This window comes from Macaca nemestrina, chromosome 14, assembly GCF_043159975.1.
Source record: "Macaca nemestrina isolate mMacNem1 chromosome 14, mMacNem.hap1, whole genome shotgun sequence".
NCBI lineage: Eukaryota > Metazoa > Chordata > Mammalia > Primates > Cercopithecidae > Macaca > Macaca nemestrina.
This window is the reverse complement of record NC_092138.1, coordinates 106,996,182-107,023,393: the sequence shown is the minus strand read 5'-3', so window position 1 is coordinate 107,023,393 and position 27,212 is coordinate 106,996,182. Positions and strand designations below refer to the sequence as shown.

Genomic DNA, 27,212 nt, shown 5'->3' with positions numbered 1-27,212 from the left:
TCTTGTTGCCCAGGCTGGAGTACAGTGGCGTGATCTCGGCTCACTACAACCTCCGCCTCCCAGGTTCAAGCAGTTCTCCTGCCTCAGCCTCCCAAGTAGCTAGGATTACAGGCATGTGCCACCACGCCTGGCTAATTTTGTATTTTTAGTAGAGACGGGGTTTCTCCATGTTGGTCAGGGTGGCCTCAAACTCCCAACCTCAGGTGACCCACCCGCCTCTGCCTCCCAAAGTTCTGGGATTACAGGTGTGAGCCACCGCACCCAGCTGAAATCGGATTTTCTATGTGAAATCCGATTTTGCTGTTTGAGATACCCTTTGCTGTTTTTGCGCCCCTGTATGCTTGATTATTTTTGACTATGTTTCTTATTATCCTTAAAAATTACTTGTATGAAGTTCATAGAGCCCTAGGATGAGGATACCTTTATGCTGAGAGGGTCTGCATTGGTTTATGCCAGACACCCGGAGGCACTAATAGTTTGGGATCACGTAGATGATAGAAATTTGGGCTGCAACTATGCATGAGGGCTGGCTTACACTGACAGCCCTCATTAACTAATTTTTGTTTTCTTTTGTTTTCTGCTCAGCATCAAGAAAAAATTTTTTGCAGTCCCATGTGGAGTGGATCATGGAGGGGAGAGGAAGTGTCGAGTTTGGTTTTCGTTAATCCTTATACTGACAGTATAGCCCTTTAGGATTCCAGGTTAAAGGGTGTAACCTTTTACGATTCCAATTTAAAGGCTGTAGCCTTTATGATTCCAGTTTAATGCAGGGCGAGTTTTCTGTTAGATTCTCATCTTGGACAGATGCTGAGCTGTGATATTTGTCCCCTTTTCCAGATGAGATCTTCAAAACCCAAATTCAAGTTGCTAGATTGATTCAGGGCAAGAGTTCTGGAATCTGTGTGTCCTCTCAGTCTCCTCTACAGGTTTTTCTGTATCTCTCTGCCCTTAATTAGTGAAGCGTCCTAGAGTTCAGTCCTTGTTCTTTTCTACCTACAGCTGACTTCTTGATGTTCTTAGCTGATTTTATGGCTTTGCTGTTTCTGCATTGACAACTTCCAGGCCAGACCTCTCTCTCAAACTCAATTTGAATATTATCAACCTACTCCACATCTTTAGTTGTAATTTAGTTGGTAGAGTTGGCAAACTGAACATGCCCAAGACGGAATTCCTAGGCTCCTCCATATACAGCTTTCCCCATTTTAGTTCATGGCTACTATACTATTGTTGTTGCCCCAGCCAGAATCCTTGATTTCATACTTGACTCCTCCTCCTCTGACATCCAAGATCGATTTCAGGAAATCTTGTTGACTCTAATATGTATATCCAAGATCCTGTTACCTCCTCTGCCTCATCCTGGCTCATACCACCATCATCATTCACCTGAATTATTGCAGTAGCCTTCCAACGAGCCTTCCTCCTTCCTCGCTCTCCTATAAGTGTGCCTATAAGACAGATATGCCACCTTTCTACTCAAAATCACCAATGGCCTGTCATCTCACTCACAAGAAAGGCTTTATTTTTTCTGCTCACACATACCCTTCCCTCCCCAGCCTTCCAAAAACATCTCTGATCTTCTCTCTTCCCAGGCCCCTGATTGCTGAGTTCTCCTCAACCACACTGACCCCCTTGCTGTTCTTGAAACATATCAGGCAGTCATCTGCCCTAGATCTGTACATTCTTTTCCCTCTGCCTTCAATCCTCTTCCAAAGATACCTACATTATTCTTTAGGTGTTTGAGCAAATAACACCTTTTATAAGGCCTTCCCTAATTGTCCTACTTAAAATTAGATGCCTCCCCAGTACTCCTTATCCACCTTTCTTACTTTATTTTTCTTAATAATCGTAACAGTTAACTTCTCCATAGTGACTAGTAGCATGCACTATTCTAAGCACTTTATGTGTATACATTTAATTCCTGCACAATACAATGTGTTGCTTTTATTGTTCTCATTTTACTGATAAGAAAACCAAGGCACAGATAAAGGTTAAATTTGCCCAAGATCACACAGATAGTGGGTGGCCAAGTTGGAATGTAAGACAATGGACTGTGAAACCTGTGCTATTAACTATGTGCTATGCTTCCATATATAGCACTTGTCACCTTCTATATTATATAACTTATTTAGTTGGTTAGTTTACTGTGGGTCACAAGCTACCATTTCTCCATCCCCCATCCAACTGTGAGCTCCAGGCCAGGCATGGTGGCTCACACCTGTAATCCCAGCACTTTGGGATGCTGAGGCAGGTGGATTGCCTGAGGTCAGGAGTTCAAGACCAGCCTGACCAACATGGTGAAACCCCATCTCTACTAAAAATACAATAATTAGCCGAGTGTAGTGGCACATGCCTGTAATCCCAGCTAGTAGGGAGGCTGAGGCAGGGAGAGTTGCTTGAACCTGGGAGGTGGAGGTTGCAGTGAGCTGAGATCTCCACTGCCCTCCAGCCTGGGTGACAGAGTGAGACATCATCTCAAAAAATAAAAATAAAAACATACATACATAAATGTCAGCTCCAGAAGATAGAGTTTTTTCTGTTTTGTTTACTCTTGTATCTCTAGCACCTGTAGCAGTGTCTACTCCTTAGGTCCATGAGTATTTGTTGAAGAAGAGAATAAGAGATCTTTAAAAAGAATATTATATACTGTTTTAAGCAAATGCTTTTTTTTTTTTTTTTAAGAGACAGGTTTTCATTCTGTCACCCAGGCTGGAGTGCATGGAGTGCAGTGGTACAATCATAGCTCACTGCAGCCTCAAACTCCTGGGCTCAAGCGATCCTCTCCTGCCTCAGCCTCCTGAGTACTAGGACTGCAGAAACATGCCACCACACCTGGCTAATTTTTAAATTTTGTGTAGAGATAGGGTCTTCCTTGTTGTCTAGGCTGGTCTTGAGCTCCTTGCGGTAAGCGATTCTCCCACCTTGGTCTTCCAAAGTGCTGGGATTATGAGCCACCATGCCCAGCTAGTGAACACATTTTAAACCTCAGTTAAAGAAATAATTTCCTAGGCAAAAGATTGAATGGCTATATGAAAGAAGTCTGAAAAGCCCTGTCACTGGCTAGAAATAGAAGAAAGTTATCAAAATTATATCCTTTTCCCCACAAGAAAGGCCTCTAGCCCTTCTGGGATTACCAATTTTTTTTTTTTTTTTTTTGAGACAGAGTATCACTCTGTTTCCCAGGCTAGGATGCAGTGACGTGATCTCAGCTCACTGCAACCTCTGCCTTCTGGGTTCAAGTGAGTCTTCTGCCTTAGCCTCCCAAATAGCTGGGATTACAGGTGCGTTTCACCACGCCTGGCTACTTTTTTTTTTTATTTTTTATTTTTTTAGTAGAGATGAGATTTCACCATGTTGGCCAGGCTGGTCTCGAACTCCTGATCTCAGGTGATCCACCCCCCTCGGCCTCCCAAAATGCTGGGATTACAGGCATGAGCCACTGTGCCCGGCCCAATAATACTTTGAAACTTTTAGAGTCAGATATACAATTTAGGGCAATGAAAAAGATCAGCACTATCCAATTCATTCTGTAATAGGCCACAAAATACTTGTATGGCTTTGGTCACGTCTTTGATCTTTTCTGAGCTACTTTTTCCTTCTCTAGAAAATAAGTTGTGAATGCTGATCTCACGAGATTGTTGTGATTGCAGATTAGGATCTATGAAGCCTAGTAGTTTCTGGAAAATAGCACTCAGTAAATGATAGGAATTCTTATCACAATGATACTGTTTCCAGACAAAATAAGCACACACGAAAGAAAACTTTACCCCAACTTAGTTTATCGATATAGAGTAGAAGAATTTAAATAAAATACTAGCCAATAGGCTTATTAATAGAATCATCTATCAAAAGAGTTTATCTGAATCATGCATGAAGGTTAGGTATGGGAAAATCAGGCCAGGTGCGGTGTCTCGTGTCTGTAATCCCAGCACTTTGGGAGCATGAGGCACGAGGATTAGGAACTCTAGAGGCCAAGAGTTCAAGACCAGCCTGAGCAATATAGCAAGACCCCATCTATAAAATGAAAAACTAGTTGAATGTGGTGCCATGTCTGTGCAATGCTCGCTACTTAGGAGGCTGGGGCAGGAGGATTGCTTGAGTTCAGAAGATAAACACTGCAGTGAGCTATGATCACACCACTGTACTCCTGCCTAGGTTACAGAGCAAGACCCTGACTCAAAAAAAAAAAAAAAAAAAAAAAAAATTCATACTATAAACTATGTTGATAGGATAAATAAGACAATGACATGCTTTCGTAACAGTCATTTAGTAAAATCTAATAAAACTCATTGCCTGTTCTTTTTTTTTTTTTTTTTTTTTTTTTTTTTTTTTGAGACGGAGTCTCACTCTGTCGCCCAGGCTGGAGTGCAGTGGCCGGATCTCAGCTCACTGCAAGCTCCGCCTCCCAGGTTCACCCCATTCTCCTGCCTCAGCCTCCCGAGTAGCTGGGACTACAGGCGCCCGCCACCTCGCCCGGCTAGTTTTTTGTACTTTTTAGTAGAGACGGGGTTTCACCGTGTTAGCCAGGATGGTCTCGATTTCCTGACCTCGTGATCCACCCGTCTCGGCCTCCCAAAGTGCTGGGATTACAGGCTTGAGCCACCGCGCCCGGCCTGCCTGTTCTTAACTAAAGCACTTGAACCTATGATGAAGAGCTTCTGTATTAAATAGCCAACTTTGTACTTAAAGAAACGCTAAAAGTATGTTTAATTAAAATAAGCAAGAAAAAGAGAATGCCTGTTACTATCATTATGATACAGTATTACTTTTGTCCCAACTAGAAATTCATAACATTCCCCAAATAAAACAGTAACAAAAGTGGTTCAGATTAGTAAAAGAGGACACAAAACAGTAAATATTGGAAAGAATGAGATGAAAATCACTAGTTGCAGATGGTGTGATTTTATATTTAGAAAATCAAGAGGAATCACAGAAAAGCTACTAATATGAATATAAATTCATCACAGTGGTTGGTTAGATATAGGACAAACATACAAAACTCAATAGCAACTTTATAATGAGCTGTGTCTGGTTAAAATTTATTCATTTGTATATATTTGCTATAATTTTTCTTATTAGATCAGAACAGAGTAAAGTCACATGTAAAGCACCTTAAACTATTTCTCAGGCCTAAAATTTAATTATAATCTGATAGAAGGTATTCGTGTATTTGTGTCAGAGGTCTCCAAGGTGATTCCCAGGTTCAGTGATTTCCTAGGAAGACTCACAGGACTCGGCATATAGTCATACTCACTGCTAAGATTTAATACAGTAAAAGAATACAGAGCAAAATGAGCAAAAGAAAAAGATATGTGGGGTGAGTTTGGAGAAAACCAAGTACAAACTTCCAGGGACCCTCTTCCAGCGGAGTCACACAGGATACACTTAATTGCCCAACCAACAAGTTGTGACAGCATGGATTAAATATTACCTACCAGGGAAGCTTATTAGGAACTCAGTAACCAGGGTTTTTATTGGGAACTGATCTTGTGGGCATTCTCTGCCTGACTCTTAACAAAATGCTTGACTCCCAGAAGACAGGCAGGTGTTCAGTATAAACCATCTTGTTTGCACATTCTAGGGAGAGCGAGCCACTCTTTATCAGTTCTGCTAATGGTAGGAATTGTCACCAAAACTAAGTTCCCAGAAGCCAGCCAGGGGCCAACCCAATAAGCAAAGCTTCCGAAGGATGGCAGTCTGGCTTGCTTTGCTAACTCTTCTCTGCACAGTATTATTGAAGAAAAAAAAAAAAAAAAAAAAAGTCAGGAGAGAAGTTGTTTAGCAAGGTGTACAAAGGAAAAGGAGACCTTGAGAAAGAAATAATAGCAATGTCCATTTTAGCCCTATCCAGGAGGAAAAGCGATATGGCTATCTTTAGGGATCTGGAGTGCAGAAAATGCCTCAGTCTGTCTTATCAAAAGAATCATTCCATTTACTCCCTTTGTGTTTGGATTACAAGATACTTCTAATTTATCTGAATTATTTGCTTAATATTTTTAGTACCGGTATAACATTCACAAAGTCACAGAATCAAAAATTCCAAGAAGGCGTATTGTGAAATCTCTTCCTGCCACTTAGTCCCAATGTGCTAAGTTCCTATCTCTCCTATAGATAGTCACTGTTACCTGTTTCTTATCCTTTTAGAATGAAATTGTAAATGGATATACAAACTAAAACAAATAGTCTTTTTTTTTTTTTTTTTTTTTTTTTTGAGATGGAGTCTCACTCTGTTGCCCAGGCTAGGGTACAGTAGTATGATCTTGGCTCACTGCAACCTCCACCTCCTGGGTTCCAGCAGTTCTCCTGCCTCAGCCTCCCTAGTAGCTGGGATTACAAGCACACACCACCACGCCCAGCTAATTTTTGTATTTTTAGTAGAGACGAGGTTTCACCATGTTGGCCAGGTTGGTCTCGAACTCCTGACCTCAAGTGATCTGCCTGCCCTTGGCCTCCCAAAGTGCTGGGATTACAGGCATGAGACACCATGCCCAGTCAACAAATAGTCTTTAGTTTTCTTAGTTATATAAATAGTAACATCTTATACCACATTGCACCATATCTTTTTTCATTTAATAAGAAGTATTGAGGCTGGGCCTGGTGGCTCACACTTGTAATCCTAGCACTTTGGGAGGCTGAAGATGGGCTGATCACTTGAGGTCAGGAGTTCAAGACCAGCCTGGTCAATATGGCGAAACCCCGTCTCTACTAAAAACACAAAACTTAGCCAGGCACAATGACATTCTCCTGTAATCCTAGCTACTCAGGAGGCTGGGGCACAAGAATCACTTGGGCAGCGGAGGTTGCCGTGAGCCGAGAGGTGGAGGTTGCACTCTAGCCTGGGCGACAGAGTGAAACTCTGTTTCAAAAAAAAAAAAGAAAAAAAGTGTTGGAGGCCTTTCATACCTGTTCATAAAGAACTTCTTCATTCTTTTTTATAGCTACTGCTTATTCCATTGTATTATTGTAGCATAATTTATTATACCAATCCTGTATTGCTGGTCATTTGGTTGTGTTATTTCCATTCCTTCACTATTACTAACAAGGCTTCGAGGAATAACTTAATACTTACGTAATTTTATTGGTTGCATAGTGTATCTGTAGGGAAAATTTCTAGTTTGGGAATTTCTGCATTAATGATATATGCATTTGAGTGTAATAGATGCTGCCAAATTAAATTGTCTTCTGAAGTGTTCATACCAATGTATACTCCTGTCACCTACATATGTGTATTTCCACACATTCTTGCCAACAGTGTATATTCTCAAACTTTTAGAAATTTTGCTAAACTGATAGGTTAAAAATGGATTTTTTTTTTTTTTTTTTTTTTTAGATAGAGTCTTGCTCTATAACCCAGGCTGGAGTGCAGTGGTGTGATCTTGGCTCCCTGCAGCCACCACCTCCCGGGTTCAAGTGACTCTCCTGCCTTAGCTTCCCAAGTAGCTGGAATTACAGACATGCACTACCACGCCCGGCTAATTTTTATGTTTTTAGTGGAAACGGTTTCATCATGTTGGCCAGGCTGGTCTCCACTCCTGACCTCAGGTGATCTGCCCACCTTGGCCTCCCAAAGTCCTGGGATTACAGGTGTGAGCCAATGTGCCCGGCTGAGAGGCTCTTTCAATATTATGAGATTAATCCTTTGTAATGTGAGTTCCAGATATTTTCTTTAGTTCATTATTTGACTTTTGATTTTGTTTATGCTATGTTTTACCATTCATAAGCTTTTGATTTTTATGTAACTAGGTTTATCAATCATAGTTAATCATAACAGGAAAGTCTAGGTCAAAAAAATAATTACTATGTTTTCTTTCACCACTTTTATTGTTTAATTTTTTACATTTACATTTTTGATATATTTGGAATTTGTCCTAATGTGTGGTGTGAAGTATGGAGCCAACTTTCTTTCATATGGCTATTCAGTTTTTCCAGCCAATCTGAGGTGTCATTATTGTCATGTATACAAAAGTCCTGAATGTTTTGGAGTCTAATTCTGGACTTTTCATTCTGTTCCATTGATTTTCTGCCTACTCTTATACCAGCACCACTTTAATTATTGAGGTTTTTCTTTTGTTTTGTTTTTTGTTTTGAGACAGGGTCTCGCTCTGTTGCCCAGGGTGGTGTGCAGTGGCACAATCATAGCTTGTTGTAGCCTTGACCTCCCTGGCTCAAGTGACCCTCTCACCTCAACCTCCCAAGCAGCTGGGACTGCAAGCATGTATTACCACATTTGGCTAATTTTTCTATTCTTTGTAGAGTCGGGGTCTCACTATTTTGCCCAGGCTGGTCTCAAACTCCTGGGCTCAAGTGATTCTCCCACCTCCCAAAGAGCTGGGATTATAGGCGTGAGCCACTGTGCCTGGCCTTACTGAGGTGTAAAGTATGTTTCAATATCTGATGAGTCTAGTTCCCTCTCTGCTGTTTTTCAGAGTTCTCTTGGGTAATCCAATTTCTCCATATGAACTTTACAATTACTTTTTTCAGTTGTAGGAAAAAAAGTCTGTGACTGTTTTTATTGAGGTTGGTTTAAATTTTAATAAGTTAGTGTAATGACATCTTAGAATTGTTTTATCTCTGAGAACATAGTATGTCTTGGCTGGGCATGGTGGCTCATGCCTGTAATCCCAGCACTTTGGGAGGCTGACTGAGGTGGGTGGATCGCTTGAGCTCATGAGTTTAAGACCAGCCTGGGCAACATGGCGAAGTTCTGTCTCTACTAAAAATCCAAAAATTAGCCAAATGTGGTGGCATGCACCTGTAGTCCTAGCTACTGGGGAGGCTGAGGCAGGAGAATTGCTTGAACCAGGGAGGTGGAGGTTACAGTGAGCTGAGATCGTGCCATTGCACTCCAGCCTGGGCGACAAGAGCGAGACTCAAAAAAAAAGAACATGGTATGTCTTCACATTTGTTCAAGTCTTCATTTTATCATTCAGGAGTATTTAAAAAATTTTTTTTGTTGTTTGAGTTTTTATTTCTTACTAAGTTCACTCCTGGGAGTTTTATTTTTCTTGTTGCTTTACCACACAGCTTATGATTTTACTTCCCTTGTAGATATACCTTCAGGAAAAGGATATGATTATGCAGAGTGCTTTAGTTTTAGTATCAGCTTGTTACTGTAAATCACACATTGACATTCTGGTCTTTACGTCATTCCATGAGAGCAGTTATTATGACCCACAATAAGAGATGACACCAGGAATCAGGTTTTGGAGCTGAAAGCCAGATCCTGGATCTTGGAAAGTTCACCTTTATAGATACCAATGTGTGTTACTCGATGGAGTGGCCTCTTGGTATACAGCCAGATGACTTCTCCTTGCAAAAGTACAATCATGTTTATGCATTGTGTTTAAAAAAATCAATAGTTCACTCACTAAACTATTTCGATTGAGAGCCTTTAAGAAAGCCTATTATGGGCCGGGCGCGGTGGCTCACGCCTGTAATCCCAGCACTTTGGGAGGCCGAGGCGGGCGGATCATGAGGTCAGGAGATTGAGACCATCCTGGCTAACACGGTGAAACCCCGTCTCTACTAGAAATACAAAAAATTAGCCGGGCACGGTGGTGGGCGCCTGTAGTCCCAGCTACTCAGGAGGCTAAGGCAGGAGAATGGGGTGAACCTGGGAGGCGGAGCTTGCAGTGAGCAGAGATCGTGCCACTACACTCCAGCCTGGGCAATAGAGCGAGACTCCGTCTCAAAAAAAAAAAAAAAAAGCCTATCATGCATGGTACTTCTATATGAACGGCAGTCTCCTTAGCTGTTGCTGATGTTTCTGCATCTATTTATGAGTTTAAGGGCCCAATCTATTCACTAAAGATATACTTTGGAAAATTACTAAATAACTATCAAATCTTTAATGCAAGTTTTAAATTCTTATATATTACAGAATTTCACAAACTTGTTTGGACAACCACTAGTCTGCTTGCTTTCTCCTACAGCATATCCAAAAGCTTTACAAGGTATGTACCCTCATTGCCTGTTACAGCCATAGGTTGCAAATAAACACTATCTACATTTTGAATAGTACTGATCTTTGTTTTTTCCTCCCATAATGATCGTATGTGGATTTATGATGTTTAATGTGGCAGGTGTCGCTCTGAAATATACCCAGAAGCCTTGCCAACAACCAGGATCCCTTAATGTGCTACCATTAGGCCTTGAGATAATTCATCCCTGAGAAAGAAGTGGTTTTGTTCCTTGCTGATGGGGAACTCATGATTTGTAAATTTTAAAATTTGTTTTACAGGTGTTTGTTTGCTGGTCATAGCCGTATAGCATGGTCTTCCTATATCTTTGCAGGCATGTTTTAAAAGATCCAAGGCATCTTTTAAGACTATAAGATTGCTGGTCTAGGAAACTTCTCAGTCTATGCCTCAGAGTTAGGATAACGTAACTGGCACAACTTAAAGTGTTTCTTTTATTCACATTTTTGCCTTGTTGTAATTTTAAAATAAAAGAACCTCTTTTAAGTCTGCCAGAGAGACAGGTTAGTGTTTTGGCCATTTCTTAAATGGCTGAGAATCGAAAGACTTTTTGTCCTTAATAGTTTGTCTTTAATTAGTGACACATAAAATCTAATTCTAACTCCCAGTCATTTAGTAGGTAAAATACTAAACAACCGTAACACTGTTTTAGCAGTACTTGTCACTGTTTCACTATCTCCCTAACTGTGAATAGTGCTGATGTCTCTCTGTGGGAGATGGCATTTTACTGCTACTTCCCAGCCAGAAGTCCTGTCTGCTGACATAGTTTGACACAGGAAGTGATGGTCAGCATTTGAATGCCTGAGAGAAGCTGGAGGCTTTCACCGTTGTTTTAAGGTAAGTTCTGCTGTTTAACAGGGAAAAACATGTAGAAATATTAACTTCATGTATCCAAAAGTAAATTACTAAGGGATAGAACTTACCTTCAAACAACGGTAAAATTCTCCTGCTTTGAAGATTTTGTTATCCTGTTTCTTATCATTTCTGGAGGAATGTAATCTCTTTCAGTTACTCAACAGTACTTTCTGCTATCATTCTGTCCTATCATTACGTAGTTTTTAAATTTACATGGTCAAATGGGTTAATACCAAGATTATTTGGTCTGAAAGACTTCATTGTATAGAAGAGAAAAACACAGACTTTGGAGGCAAACTGACTGAATTTGAATCCTGACTCAGCCACTTACTCGCTGTGTGACCTTGGGAAATTATTCAGCCATTCTGTGCCTCAGTTTCTTCATCTATCAAATGGAAATAATAATAGTATCTACCTCATAGAATAATGCTGGGTATGTAGTAACTACTCAATATGTGCTCTCATTATTATGATTATGCTTAGTTGTAATACATGTCCTTAACACATTTTGACCCAGTTTCTTATCTTTATGCTACAAAGCTTAGACCTCTAACACCTTAAATTAATTGTTCAATTACAAAAGCAGATTCAAAATTCTTTTGTGAGAAATGTTTTGGATTTATCCATAGGTATTATTGCTACTCACCTCTGCAAAAGGGGAGGGCCCTCCACGTGGGTGCAAAACTAGCTGATCAGTAAGCACTTTTGAGATCTAAAGCCTTTAGTTCTCTCATTAGCCAAGAGTTACTTCATTTATTCAACTTTTTTTTTTTTTTTTTTTTGGAGACAGGGTCTCACTCTGTCACTTAGGCTGAAGTGCAGTTGTGTGATCACAGCTCACTTCAGCCTCTACCTCCTGGGCTAGGTGATCCTCCCACTTCAGCCTCCCAAATAGCTGGGACTACAGGTACACACTGCCACACCCAGCTAATTTTTGTATTTTTTTTGTAGGGACTGGGTCTCGCCATGTTGCCTAGGCTGGTCTCAAACTCCTGGGCTCAAGAGATCTGCCTGCCTTGGCCTCCCAGTGCTATTCAAAATTTATTATCAGGTACTGTGCTAGGCACTGGAGATAGCACTGTGACCTGACAAGCACAGTTACATTCTTCACAGAGCCAAATGTCCTGTGGCAGACAGAGACAGCCTGATGGGCAGTTATTATAAGTGATTCACAGGAGGATGCATGCTAATGGATGAGGAACTCCTGACTAGCAGCACACTGAAGACGAGGGAAGGGTATGAGATAATGTCTAACGTGGACGTTAAGAACATGGAGAACTAGATGGGGGTGGGAAATGACTGAGCAAGAGTGTTCCAGCTGAGAATTTGCAGGTGCTGTGGCCATGAGATAAGACAGCTTAGGGAGCATGTAGAGAAATTTATTTTATTTTTTGAGATGGAGTCTTGCCCTGTCCCCCAGGCTAGATGCAGTGGCACAATCTCGGCTCACTGCAACCTCTGCCTCCCAAGTTCAAGCGATTCTCCTTGCCTCAGCCTCCCAAGTAGCTGGGATTACAGGCACTCACCACCACTCCCAGCTAATTTTGTTGTATTTTTAGTAGAGACGGGTTTTCACTATGTTGGCCAGGCTGGTCTCAAACTCCTGACCTCGTGATCCGCCTGCCTTGGCCTCCCAAAGTGCTGGGATTACAGGCGTGAGCCACCGTGCCTGGTCTACTTTTGTATTTTTACTGGAGACAGGGTTTCGCCATGTTGGCCAGGCTGGCCTCGAACGCTTGACCTCAAGTGGTCCGCCCACCTTGGCCTCCCAAAGTGCTGGAATTACAGGTGTGAGCCACCACCCCTGGCCGAGTACATAGAGAAATTAGTCATTCCTTCTAGCTAAAGGGTAGACTTTGAGATTGTGTGATTGAATTATGAAAGAACTTCTAAGATTTGTTAAGTAATTTAAGTGGAAGACAATGGGATACAGGTTGAGCATCCTTAATCCTAAAATCTGAAATGCTCCAAAATTCAAAAGTTTGAGTATCAACACAACACTGAAAGTGAAAAATTCCACATATCAGTACTTAGTACAAAGTTTGTTTCATGTACAAAATTAATTAAAATATTCTATAAAGTTACCTTTAGGTTATGTGTATACGGTACATATTAAACATGAATAAACTTCGTGTTTAGACTTGGGACCTGTCCCCAGGACATCTCATTATGTATATGCAAATATTCTAAATCCCAAAAAATCCAAAATCCAAAACACTTCTGGCCCCAAGCATTTTGGATAAGGGATACTCAACTTGTACTGTCAAAAGATTTAAACATAAGAGTAGCATGAAAGAGCATTCAGTTAACCTCCTGGAGAATGAACTGGGGAGGGGCATGGATGAAAACAGGGAGATGGCTGGAGATAGCACAATGACTAGTAGCCGACTGCAAAGATACTAAGCCCATAGAACCAGTAGGACTTTGTGATGGACTAGGTGTGGGGAAGGAAGGCAGGAATAGACTTCGTGGTTTCTGGCTGAGATGATGGTAGAAATGACAATACTTGATGAGAAGCATATTTGTAGAGAACAAAAGGGGAAATAATTTACTTTGAGTTGTTGACCTGTTGAGTTTGAGGTGCCTTTGAGAGTTAGGTTGAATAGAGTAGCCTAGAGCAGCAGTACTTAAAAGAAATAGAGTGTGAGTCATTAAATTTTCTAGTACCTACATAAAAAACAGTAAAAAGAAACAGGTGAAATTAGTGTTAACAATGACGTTTTGTACTAAAGCTTTGAAATCCAGTGTGTATTTACTCATCTAGTCACATTTTGAGTATCTACCGCAGGACAGAGCGGTGCCAGACCTGTTAGGCTGCTGATAGAGAATTATAAATTCATAGGCATATAAATGGTAACTAAAATCATGGGAGTAAGAGCAGTCAGCAATATATGGGGCCAAAGAAAGAAACTACTCATATTTAAGGGATAGGAAGGGAAAGAGCAACTCAGAGAGAGCAACTCAGAGGAGAATGAAAAAGACCGGCATTTCTAACACTCATCAGAGAATTCTATCACAGATAACCCATCATCCAACACTTGCCATATTTGGATGAAATTTGTTAATTGAGGGCAAAAAATGGTAAGAAATATGTTCGTTTTCCATTTCTCTTAAGTTTGCTAGGCTCTTAAGTTTATTCAGCAGAAAGCAACATACCAACATTTTTGTAGTTTCTTGAAGAATCTGCTTTGTTGAATTATTATTTAATGAGATAGCTTTAGTTTTATATATTATCAGTATATTAAAATGTTCCTCATATGTATCTCTTATTTTTTGCAAAACTATTATCTATATATATAACATGTTTGTTATTACAGATCAATCTCAGCGAGGTAGCCTCTTCACTCTCTTTTTGAACAATCCTCTAATGGCCTTCCTATTTGTCTCTGGATTGTCAAGCATGCGCAGAGGCCTTTGGGAAAAGTGTCAAGAATATCTTCGGAAAATCAACCGTGATATTGCCCAGCTACTGACTCATTCACGTTCAATAGGTACCCTCCTAATCTAACTGCACATTTAACAGAATGTACTATAATGGCTTAAAATGGTTACTTACTTTAAATTGTTTGAATTTTTAAAGGTATGTGTCCCAGGCAGGAAAGTTGAGAAGGCTTTCCTGAAGTTTCCTTCCCCTTTGAAACACAATTTCCATTTAAGCATCTTTTTACTGTCACTTTTCTCCTCTTTGCAGATCAGGCATTTCTCCAGTTTTTTGGAGATGAATTTCTTCGCTTGCTCCTCACAAGATTTATCTTTTGTTCAGCCACCATGAGGATGCACAAGATTTTTCGGGTAGGCAAAGAACATTATTAAAGATGAATTTTATCATTTTAGGTATTTAAGAACATGTATTATATTTTACCTGTATAAAATAAGATTATAATAAAATAATATTATTTTGGACAAATTCAAAATGATATTTACAAATGTACTTTCACACTGGTCTGTTAAGTAAAAATATATATATTCACAAATGAATATGTAAAGTATAAAGATTGACAATATTAAGGTACATCTGAGTACCTATCCTTTGTTTAAAAGTAGAACATTTTCTGGTTGGGCTTGGTGGCTCCTGCCTGTAATCCCAGCACTTTGGGAGGTCGAGGCTGGTGGAACATGAGGTCGTGAGTTGGAGACCAGCCTGGCCAACATGCTGAAACCCCCTTCTCTACTAAAAATAAAAAAATTAGCCAGGTATAGTGGCACGCACCTGTAATCCCAGCTACTCTGGAGGCTGAGGCAGGAGAATTGCTTGAACCCAGGAGGCTGAGGTTGCAGTGAGCAGAGATTGCACCATCGCACTCCAGCCTGGACGATAAGAGTGAAACTCCATCTCAAAAAATAAAAAAAATAAAAGTAGAACATTTTCAATACCTCCCTGATCCTATCTCCCTCTCAAATGAAACTCACATCCTGAATTGTATTTATTTATTTATTTAAAGATGGAGTTTCACTCGTGTTGCCCAGGCTGGAGTGCAGTGACCCGATCTCAGCTCACTGCAACGTCTGCCTCTCAGGTTCAAGCAATTCTCCTGGCTCAGCCTCCCAGGTAGTAGCTGGGATTATAGGCGCCCACCACTACACCTAGCTAATTTTTTGTATTTTTAGTAGAGACAGAGTTTTACCATGTTGGCCAGGCTGGTCTTGATCTCCTGACCTCAGGTGATCCACCCGCCTTGGCTTTCCAAAGCGCTGAGATTATTGGCGTGAGCCACTGCACCCGGCCCTGAATTTTTTTTTAAATCCTTCACTTTTCTTTATAGTTTTGCAGCATGTATTTCTATTCCTACGCAACATATTTATGAATCCATATTGTGTGTATTCTTCTGCAACTTCCTTTTTGCCAATGTTTTATTCCTGAGATTGACCCATGTTGATTGACTATAGCTTTCATTCATTCATTTTGTTTGACTATACAACACTAGGCATTATTTGACTGTACATTGCAGATTACTTATTCTGATAATGGACATTTGGGTTGCTTCCAAGTTTTTATTATTATATAAATGATGCTGGCCATTTGTTATATAAGTGATTTATTATTATATAAATACAGTGACTCACACCTGTAATCCCAACACTTTGGGAGGCCGAGGTGGGCAGATCACGAGGTCAGGAGTTCAAGACCAGCGTGGCCAACATGATGAAATCCTGTCTCTACTAAAATTACAAAAATTAGCCAGACATGGTGGCATGCACCTGTAATCCCCGCTACTCGGGAGGCTGAGGAAAGAGAATTGCTTGAACCCAGGAGGCGAAGGTTACAGTGAGCCGAGATCATAACACTGTACTCCAACCTGGGCAACAGGCAAGACTCAGTCTTGGGGGAAAAAAAAAAAAAAATGATGTTGCTCTGAAATTCTTTTATCAGTTTCCTGGTACACATATATAAGATTTTCTCTGAGGAATATACGTAATAGTAGAATTGCAAGATCAGAGGATATAAGAATATTTAACTTTGCTAGGTAATGCCAGACTGTGTTCCAAAGCAGTTGTATCAGTTTACACTCATACTAGCAGGATGTAAGAGTTGCTATTTCTGTAATCCTTCCTTTCCAACACTTGTTGCAGTCATACTTTATAGTTTTTGTGAATCTGCTGAGTGTAAAGTGGTAGGTCATTGTGGTTTGAATTTTTATTTCCAGGATTACTATTGAGGTTGAGCAACTTCTCATAAGTGTTCTTCTGTTTTTCTCTTTGTAAAGAATGTGTTCAAGTCTTTTGCTTGACTTGATAGTGCACTTTTCTAGCTGTTTATTTTTTGTGTATGCATGTACCTATACAACACTTCCTTGAGATTTTAAATATTTTAGCCATTATATTTTTCACTTCTGTAAGTAAAATGTTTTTTCAAATATGCCTGAACAGTTCAAAAAATCTTTTGCAACTTTTGGTTTCAAAATATTATTTCTTTCCACTTTATTATGGTAATTTTAAAATGTAAAAGAACTGCAATGGGTCAGGCGCAGTGGCTCACACCTGTAATCTCAGCACTTTGGGAGGCCAAGACAGGAGCATCACTTCAGGCTAGAAGTTTGAGAACAGCCTGGGCAACATAGTGAGACCTCATTTCTACAAAGAAATTTTAAAAATTAGCCAAATGTAGTGGTATGTGCCTATAGTCCCAGCTCTTCAGGAGGCTAAGGTGGGAGAATTGCTTGAGCCCAGGAGTTTGAGGCTGCAGTGAACTCTGATTGTACCACTGCATGGGCCAGCTGTGCAGTTCCACTTAAGACACAATTTTTTTTTCAATAAATAAATTGGAAAAATTTTGGAGATTTGCTACTGTTTGCAAAACAAATAAACTACACAGCCTAGAAATATTGAAAACATTGTTCACCCGGGCCCTGCAGCCAGTGGAATTGGCCCCGTTCTGTGGCTGCCGGGGCCTGTGCACTGGAATCACCGTGGCCTGCACGCCCCACCATGCCAGTTTGAACCTCCGTGGCCTCAACCAGATTCGGAATGTCAAAAAGCAGAGTGTCTATTGGATGAATTTGAGGAAATCAGGAAGTTTGGGCCACCCAGCCTCTCTAGATGAGCCTACCTATGAAAGACTAGCAGAGGAATCACTGGACTGTTTAGCAGAGTTTTTTGAAGACCTTACAGACAAGCCATACACGTTTGAGGATTATGATGTTTCCTTTGGGAGTGGTGTCTTAACTGGTAAACTGAGTGGAGATCTAGGAACCTACATGATCAACAAGCAGATGCCAAACAAGCAAATCTAGTTATCTTCTCCACCCAGTGGACTCAAGCGTTACGACTGGACTGGGAAAAACTGGGTGTACTCCCACGATAGCGTGTCCCTCCATGATCTGCTGGCTGCAGAGCTCACTAAGGCCTTAAAAACCAAACCGGACTTGTCTTCCTTGGCCTATTCTGGAAAAGACGCTTGATGCCCAGCCCAGTTTTAAGGCTACTTAAAGCTGTCAGGCCAAGACCCCAGCTTCATTATGCAGCTGAGGTCTTTTTTTTTGTTTTTCGTTTTTCATTCCTGCCTTTGAGGAACAGCTCTGTGGCAAGAATGTGTTGCCTCCTACCTTGCCCACATGTTTTGATTTTTAATTTCTACAGATTTTTTTGGATTGTCTGATTTCCTCCCTCACATGATATCCTTTATCTTTTATAATGTCTTATCCCTATACCTGAACATAGCAACCTTTAAAAAAGCAGAAGAATAAGAAGTTCCAGGAGGAGAAATGAATTGTCTTCACTCTTCATTCTTTGAAGGACTTACGGCAAGAAGTACATGAAGAGCAGCTGGTTTACCTGCTCACTGTTCTGTCTCAAAATGAGACACGTTAATGGGTAGGCTACAAATGTTCCCGGGCTTCTTTCAAAGTGGAAGCACCTCTGAGCTCTTTAGCACTGAAGTCTCCAAAGCAGTTCACATGGGAAGACAATTTCTGATGTGTGCTCTGTGACTGCCAGGGTGTGGCCTGCACTGGGTTGTCCAGGGAGACCTAGTGCTGTTTCTTCCACATGTTCACGTGTGTATGTGTGTATATGTGTGTGTGTGTATTTTTATATATTTTTTTTCAACTTAAGGGTTAGTATGGATTCAGCTGCCACAAGAATGCAAAAAAACTTCCAATCACAAGAAAGGAGGAAAAAAAGTCATTTTCATAAACTGAGTGATGTAGCATAATAAACAAAATCATGGAGCTGAGGAGTTGCTTTGTGAACGTGAAGGGGCATATAAAGGAAAGAGATACTCATGTCGATAAAGAGAACCTGGTCCTAGACGCAGTTCAGCCATAAAGTAGTTGTCCCTTTGTGGACAAGTTTCCCAAACTCCCTGGGCCTCTGCTTTCCCATCTGTTAAATGAGGGGATGGAGTGTGGTTGATTTCCAGCATTCAGTGGTCCTGTCAAGCAGCCTAACAGGCTAGCTCTAATTCCTATTGGGCAGATGAGGAGATGACAAAGAACAATTTGTAAGCTATATAGGAAACGTTATTGGTATTCCCCTATCGGGATTTCAGTTGAATTCATGTTAAAATAATAGCCATCCCTTATTGTACGCTTACTGGGTTAAGCCTATTATACCATATTACCTCATTTTAATTTCTACTGACCTGCAGTTTATACATGAAGCAACAAGGCTCCAGGACATTAAAACTCACACAAAGTTATGCTCATACTATTTTCTTACTGAAAGAAAGATTTATTAGTGACAAGTTTGTATTAATATGTAGCAAAGGCTTTTCCAATGGGTGAATAAAAACACATTACATTATAGTAAAAAAAAACAAAAAAAAGTCAAACTGGGAGAAGTGGCATATACCTATAGTCCCAGCTACTCAGGAGGCTGAGGCAGGAGGATTGTATGAAGCCAGGAATTGGAGATCAGCCTGGGCAACATAGCAAGATCTTATCTCTTAAAAAAAGAAAAAAATACTCTTAATAATGAAACAGTATAAACAAAAGTTAAGTAAAATTTTTTCTTTCTCCTGAAATAAAATTATTTTTTGAGTCTGATGGAAATGTTTAAGTGCAGTAGATCAGTGCCAGTGAGGAAATAAATAAAATCATACAAAAAAGAAATAGTGAAAAAATTAAGAAAAAGGTATGTCATGAATATATAAAATATATGTAGACACTAGTCTATTTTATCATTTAGTACTATCAGATGTATACAAATCTATTATGAATGATTAAAATTTATGCATACACTTACATGCCATATATGGTACTATTCACAGTCCAGAGAAGTGTAAACAAAAGTAATGGTGATGCAATATTAAATCATAACTGCATAAAATCACTGTAGTGCCTACTGTACTACTGTAATAATTTTGTAGCCACATCCTGTTGCTCTGGCAGTGAGCTCAAGTGTTGCAAGTACTGCTTAGAATGCCTGTCATCTCCATGAGCAGTTTGTCTCTCCAGTAAATTGTGTATTGTAATAAAAAATGATCTCTACCGGTTCTCACATATTTTTTATTGTGTTTAGTCCAGTACTGTAGTAAACCTTGCATAACACCATGAGACTCATGTGAAGTGATGCTTCAAGTGCTCCCAAGAAGCGAAGAAAAGTCATGATATTACAAGAAAAAGTTGAATAGCTTGATATGTACCATAGATCAAGGTTTGCCATTGTGGTTGCCTGCCATTTCAAGATAAATTAATCCAGTAAGGAGTGTTGTAAAAAAAGAAAATTTGTGACGCCATCACTGTAGCTACGTCAGCAGGCATGAAAACCTTGCACTTTTTGTGAAATACCTTTTTATCTCATAATGAAAATGTAACATTTATGTAGGTGTAAGGTTGCTATAAGACATACTTACAGGCCGGGCGCGGTGGCTCATGCCTGTAATCCCAGCACTTTGGAAGGCCGAGGTGGGTGGATCACCTGAGGTCAAGAATTCAAGACCAGCCTGACCAATATGATGAAACCCCATCTCTACTAAAAACACAAAAATTAGCTGGGCATCGTGGCACGAGCCTGTATGTAGTCCCAGCTACTCAGGAGGCTGAGACAGGAGAATTGCTTGAACCTGGAAGGCAGAGGTTGCAGTGAGCTGAGATCACACTACTGCACTCTAGCCTGGGCGACACAGCAAGACTCCATCCCCCCGCCACTAAAAAAAAAGACATATATTATGATTTGAGAAAAAGCAAACATTATATAACAAAGCAAAAGGAAAGTGAAAGATCCAAAGCTGGAGAATGAAATTCTGGCAAAAAATGATTTGATAATTTTTGAAAGAGCTTTGGCTTTAAAAATGTTAAGATAACACAAGAAGCAGCTTCTGCCAACCAAGAGGCAGCAGACGAGTGGCACCTGGGGGTGCCACTGAGGAGAAAGGATACCTGCCTGAACAGGTTTTTAGTGCAGAAGAAAATACCTTTTCTGGAGAAAAAAAAAAGAACAAAAAAAAAACTGCCACAGAGGACGTTTTTTAGTAAGGAAAAGAAGTGAACACCAGGATTTAAACAGGAAGGGATAGACAACTCTGTTATTTTGTGCAAATGCACTTGGGTTTATGATCAGGACAGTCCTTATCTATAAAGCTGCTAATGCACCTTGATAGAAAAGATAAACACCAGCTGCCAGTACAACAAGAAGGTCTAGACAACAGGAACTTTTTTTCCAGATTGATTTTGTTGATGCTGTGTCCCTGAAATCAGGAAGTACCTTGCCAGTAAGGGACTACCTTTTAAAGTTTTTTTGATATTCGACAATGCCCTGGCTATCCAGAACCCCATTACTTCTATACTGAAGGTGTCAAAGTGGCCTACTTGCCCCCAAACACACAATGTCAGCCTCTAGATCAGGGGGTCATAAGGACCTTTAAGGTTCATTGCACAGAGTACTGTATGTATTATCAAAACTACGGAAGAGAAACCCTAATGGAGAGAACATCTTGAAAGCCTAAAAGGATTCTACCATTGGAAATGCCATCATTAGTATAGAAAAAGCCTTGAAAACCATCAAGCCTGAAACAATTCCTGCTGGAGAAAACTGTGTCCTGATGTTGTGCATGACTTCAGAGGATTTGTGACAGTCAAGGAAATCATTAAAGAGATAGTGGATGTGGCAAAAAGGGTGGGGAGTGAAGGGTTTTGAGATACAGATCTTGGAGAAGTTCAAGAGCTAATAGACACCGCACCAGAAGAATTAACTGAAGATGACGTGGGGTGGACATGAATGTTTCTCAGCCAGTGCCAGGAAGGAGACATAGAAGCAGCAGTGGCAGAAAACAAATGGATGTTAGACAACCCAGCAGAAGGGTTTAGGTTATTCAGGATTGGGCTTTTGACTTCTATGTCATAGATGCTTCTATGATAACGGACACTGAAATGAAAGCAAATAGTGGAAGGATTGGTGCCATATAGAAACACTTTAGAGAAATGAAAAAGCAAAAATGTCAGACACAAATTATGACATATTTGCATAAAATTACACCCAGTTGCCTGTCTCTTCTGCCTCCCCTTCCATCTCCTCCACCTCTCCTCTCTCTGCCACCCCTGAGACAGCAAGACAACCCCACCTCCTCCTCCACAGCCTACTCAGTGTGAAGGCAATGGGGATGAAGGCCTTTATGGTAATCCATTTAATGAATAGTAAATATATTTCTCTTATGATTTTCTTTTCTTTTTTTTTTTTTTTTTGAGACAGAGTCTCGCTCTGTTGCCCAGGCTGGAGCGCAGTGGCATAATCTCGGCTCACTGCAACCTGCACCTCTGGGGTTCAAGAGATTATTCTGCCTCAGCATCCCAAATAGCTGGGATTACAGGCATGTTCCACCACTCCTGGCTAATTTTTGTATTTTTAGTAGGGGCGAGGTTTCACCATGTTGGCCAGGCTGATCTTGAACTCCTGACCTCAAGTCATCCTCCCGCCTCAGCCTCCTAAAGTGCTAGGATTACAGGTGTGAGCCACCATGCCCAGCCCTGGCCAATTTTCTTAATAACATTTTCTTTTCTCAGCCCGGAGCAGTGGCTCACACCTGTAATCCCAGCACTTTGGGAGACCGAGGTGGGCAGATCACAAGGTCAGGCATTCAAGACCAGCCTGGTCAATATGGTGAAACCCTGTCTCTACTAAAAATACAAAAACTAGCCAAGCATGGTGGCAAGTGCCTGTAATCCCAGCTGCTCGGGAGGCCGAGGCAGGAGAATCTCTTGAACCTGGGAGGCAGAGGTTGCAGTGAGCCAAGATTGCGCCATTGTACTCCGGCCTGGGTAACAAAAGCAAAACTCCGTCTTGGGGGGAAAAAAATTCTTTTCTCTAGCTAACTGTATTGTAATAATACAATATATAGGCTGGGTGCAGTGGCTCACGCCTGTAATCCCAGCACTATGGGAGGCTCAGGCGGGTACATCACCTGAGGTCAGGAGTTCAAAACCAGCCTGGCCAACATGGTGAAACCCCCTCTACTAAAAATACAAAAACTAGCCAGGTGTGGTGGTATGCGCCTGTAATCCCAGCTACTCAGGAGGCTGAGACATGAGAATTGCTTAAACCTGGGAGGTGGAGGTTGCAGTGAGCCAAGATCGCGTGACTGCACTCCAGCCTAGGTGACAGAGCAAGACTCTGTCTCAAAAAAAAAAAAAAAAAGAAAAGAAGAAACAGTATATAATACATATAACATACAAAGTATTTGTTAATTGACTGTTTATGTTATCTATAAGGTTTCCAGTTAGTGGTAGGCTATAAGTAGTTACATTTCAGGGAGTTGAAAGTTATATATGGATTTTTAACTCTGTTAGGGAGGGGGCTCAGCATCCCTAACCCCTGCATTGTTCAGGAGTCAGCTATATTTGAGTTCTAACGTATTTTTCCATTTATGGATTTGTCTTACCATTCATCAGATTTTTTTTTTTTTGGAGACGGAGTCTTACCCTGTTGTCTGGGAGTACAATGGCGTGATCTCTGTTCACTGCAACCTCTGCCTCCCAGGTTCAAGCAATTCTCCTGCCTTAGCCTCCTGAGTAGCTGGGATTACAGGTGCATGCCACCATGCCCAGCTAATTTTTGTATTTTTAGTAGAGATGAAGTTTCACCATATTGGCCGGGCTGGTCTCGAACTCCTGGCCTCAGGTGATCCAACCACCTCAACCTCCCAAAGTTCTGGGATTACAGGGATGAACCACCACGCCCAGCCCCATCTTATTTTTTAATGCATTTTGAAGTAGATTGTGGACATCACCCACAAACACTTCATCATGCATATATATATAATATGTTTACTTTTTTTTTTTTTTTTTTTAATGAGATGAGATCTTCCCATGTTTCCTAGGCTGATCTTGAACTTCTGGATTCAAGCTGTCCTCCCGCCTCAGCATCACACATAGCTGGAACTATAGGCACATTGCCACTGCCCAACTACAATTTTTTTTTTTTTAAATTTGAGACAGAGTCTCTGTCTGTCATGCAGTTTGGAGTACAGTGATGCAATTGTAGCTTACTGCAGCCTCAGTCTCCTGGGCTCAAGCAGTCCTCCTGCTTCTAGCCTCCTGAGTAGCTGTGACCACTTGAGTACTGTGCACCACCACGCCCAGCTAATTTTTAAATTTTTTTGTGGAGACGGGTTTTGCTGCATTGCCCAGGGTGGTCTCAAACTTCTGGCCTCAAGCAACCCTCCCACCTTGACCTCCCAAAGTGGGGTAATAGGCATGAGCCACTGTAACTCACCTAATTCTTTTTTCTGTAAAGTTTACACACAGTGAAATACACAAAATTAAGGTATACCATTAAGTGAGTTTTGAGGGAAATATACCTGTGTAACCTAAACCTTTATCAATTTATACAAGATAGCATCATTCCAGATTGTTACTTCTGTACTCCTTTTTATTTAGTCCAGTACCCATTACCCCAGAGGCTGTCACCTTTTGTTTTCACTCAAGATTACTTGTACCTGTTCGTGAACTTGAATCACACAGTATGGACTCTTGTGTAAACCTTCTGTGACTAAGCATGTGCATTGTTCTTGAGATTCATCCCTGTTGTTTCAGATATCAGTAGATCATTCCTTTTTGTTACTGGGTAGTATTCCATTGTCTGAACATACCACAGTTTAGGCATTCTCCCCCTGATGAACACGTGGCAGTTTTACAGTGTTGGCTATTACAGGCCAGAGCATGGTGGCTCATGCCTGTAATCTGAATACTTCAGGAGGCCAAGGCTAGAGGATCGCTTGAGCCCCAGGAGTTCAAAATTACAGTGAATTATGATCACGCCACTGCATTCCAGCGTGGGCAACAGAGGGAGTCCCTGTCTTAAATAAATAAATAGTTGGCTAATAGAAATAAAACTGCTTTTTATTATAAATAACAAGGATTGTACAAGTTTTTTTGTTTTTTTGTTTTGTTTTGTTTTTTGTTTTTTTTTTTTTTTTTTGAGATGGAGTCTAGCTCTGTCGCCCAGGCTGGAGTGCAGTGGTGCAATCTCGGCTCACTGCAAGCTCCGCCTCCCGGGTTCACGCCATTTTCCTGCCTCAGCCTCCCAGGTAGCTGGGACCACAGGCGCTCGCCACCATGCCCAGCTAATTTTTTTTGTATTTTGAGTAGAAATGGGGTTTCACTGTGTTAGCCAGGATGGTTTCAATCTTCTGACCTCGTGATCCGCCCACCTCGGCCTCCCAAAGTGCTGGGATTATAGGAGTGAGCCACCTTGCCCAGCCAGCTTGTACAAGTCTTTGCACAGACATTTGTTTTGAATTTTTTTGGTCATATTATGGGTATGTGTTTAGTTTAGAAACTGCTAGACCTTTTCTCAAAGTGGTTGTACCATAGTTACATTCCCACCAGTAGCTTTGAAGGTTGCTTTTCATTCTTGCCAACATTGTTGTCAGACTTTTTTTTTTTTTTTTTTTTTTTTTTTTTTTTTGAGACAGAGTCTTGCTCTGTAGCCCGGGCTGGAGTGCAGTGGCCGGATCTCAGCTCACTGCAAGCTCCGCCTCCCGGGTTTACGCCATTCTCCTGCCTCAGCCTCCGGAGTAGCTGGGACTACAGGCGCCCGCCACCTCGCCCGACTAGTTTTTTGTATTTTTAGTAGAGACGGGGTTTCACGGTGTTAGCCAGGATGGTCTCGATCTCCTGATCTGGTGATCCGCCCGTCTCGGCCTCCCAAAGTGCTGGGATTACAGGCTTGAGCCACCACGCCCGGCAATCTACAGAATTTGTATCAAATACACTATTGTCTTTACTATTGTAACTTTAAAAAAGTCTTAAAATCGGCCACTGCACTCCAGCCTGGGCGACAGAGCGAGACTGTCTCAAAAAAAAAAAAAAATCTTAAAATCTGAGAGGGAGAGTCCTCTTCCCCAAAAGAGTTTTAAGTGTTTTGGTTATTTTAGGTCCTTTGTACTTCTATATGAATTTTAGCATCCATGTCACATTTTGCTTAGAATTGTATTAAAAATCTATATATAATTCAACTGTGGGGAATTATTATTTTAATAGTGTTGAATCTTCCAGTCAATAATAATGGTATATATCCTCATTTACTTATATCTTTAGTTTCTTTCACCAGGATTTTGTAGTTTTTATCACACAGGTCTTGCATGTGTCTTACAATTCCAAAGTATTTTATGTTCCAGTACGCTTTAAATATTGAATTGTTTGGCTGGGAGTGGTGGCTTATACCTGTAATCGCAGCACTTTGGGAGGCCGAGGTGGGAGGTCACCTGAGGTCAGGAGTTAAAGACCAGCCTGGCCAACATGGCAAAACCCGATCTCTACTAAAAATACAAAAATTAGCCAGGTGTGGTAGTGGGCGCTTATAATCCCAGCTACTCGATAGGCTAAGGCAGGCAGAATCACTCGATCCCAGGAGGCGGAAGTTGCAGTGAGCCGAGATCGTGCCATTGCACTCCAGCCTGGGCGACCAGAGTGAGACTCCATCATGAAAAAAAAAAAAAAAAAATTATTTGGCCAGGCGTGGTACCTCACACCTGTAATCCCAGTACTTTGGGAGGCAGAGGCGGGCAGATCACAAGGTCAGGAGTTGGAGACCAGCCTGGCCAACATGGTGAAACCTCATCTGTACTAAAAATACAAAAAAAAAAAAAACATTAGCCAGGCATGGTGGATTATGCCTGTAGTCCCAGCTACTCGGGAGGCTGAGGCAAGATAATCGCTTGAACCTGGGAGGTGGAGGTCGTAGTGAGCCGAGATTGCACCACTGCACTCCAGCCTGGGCGACAGAGTGAAACTCCATCTCAAAAAATTGAATTATTTTTATTTCATTTTTCAGTTGCTTGTTGCTAATACATAGAAATGCACTTGTAAAACACCGGCCTTGTGGCTGGGTACGCTGGCTCACTCCTTTAATGCCAGCACTTTGGGAAGCTGAGTCAGGGAGATCACTTGATCCCAGGAGCTGGAGACCAGCTGGGCAACATGGTGAAACCCTGTCTCTACAAAAAATTACTCGGATGTGGTGGCATATACCCATAGCCCCAGCTACCTGGGAGGCTGAGGTAACAGGATCACTTGAGCCCGGAAAGTCAAGGCTACCCTGAACCATGATTGTGCCACTGCTCTCCAGCCTGGGCGAAAGAATGAGAAATCCTTTCTCAAAAAAAAAAAAAAAAAAAAAAAGACAGTTGACCTTGTGTTCTGCAGTCTTGCTAAATTTACTTGTTAGTTCTTTTAGCTTTTTTATATGTTCCTTAATATTTTCTATATACAGGATCATGTCATCTATCCTTATAAAACAGCTTTACTTGTTTTTTCCCAATCTATATGGCTTTTATTGTTATTAGTGCTTTATATCAGGGCTAGGTCTTCTAGTAAAATGTTGAATAAAAGTAGTGAAAATGGACATTCTTGCCTTCTTTCTGATTTTAGGGTAAAGGTGTTTAGTCTTTTACCATAAATTATTATGTAAATTGTTGGTTATTCATAGATACCCTTTCTCAGATTGACT

General features: G+C 41.0%; 1 protein-coding gene and 1 pseudogene across 8 annotated transcripts in view; both read left to right on the top strand.

The window, feature by feature from the left end:
- Positions 1-27,212, top strand: part of LOC105464087 (suppressor of cancer cell invasion) — a 199,955-nt gene that overhangs the window by 160,324 nt on the left and 12,419 nt on the right. For 4 of the 8 annotated variants that reach the window (XM_071078326.1, XM_071078325.1, XM_071078327.1 and 1 more), the window contains 3 exons: positions 9,878-9,950; positions 14,147-14,320; positions 14,521-14,621. In XM_071078326.1, coding sequence (XP_070934427.1) covers positions 9,878-9,950; positions 14,147-14,320; positions 14,521-14,621 — 348 coding nt within the window. Of the gene's footprint in view, positions 1-9,877; positions 9,951-10,668; positions 10,812-14,146; positions 14,321-14,520; positions 14,622-27,212 lie in introns of those variants that run through there. The other 4 variants (XR_011612866.1, XR_011612865.1, XR_011612864.1 and 1 more) reach the window with 3 other exon arrangements.
- On the top strand, positions 16,298-22,910 carry LOC139358274 (frataxin, mitochondrial pseudogene; annotated as a pseudogene).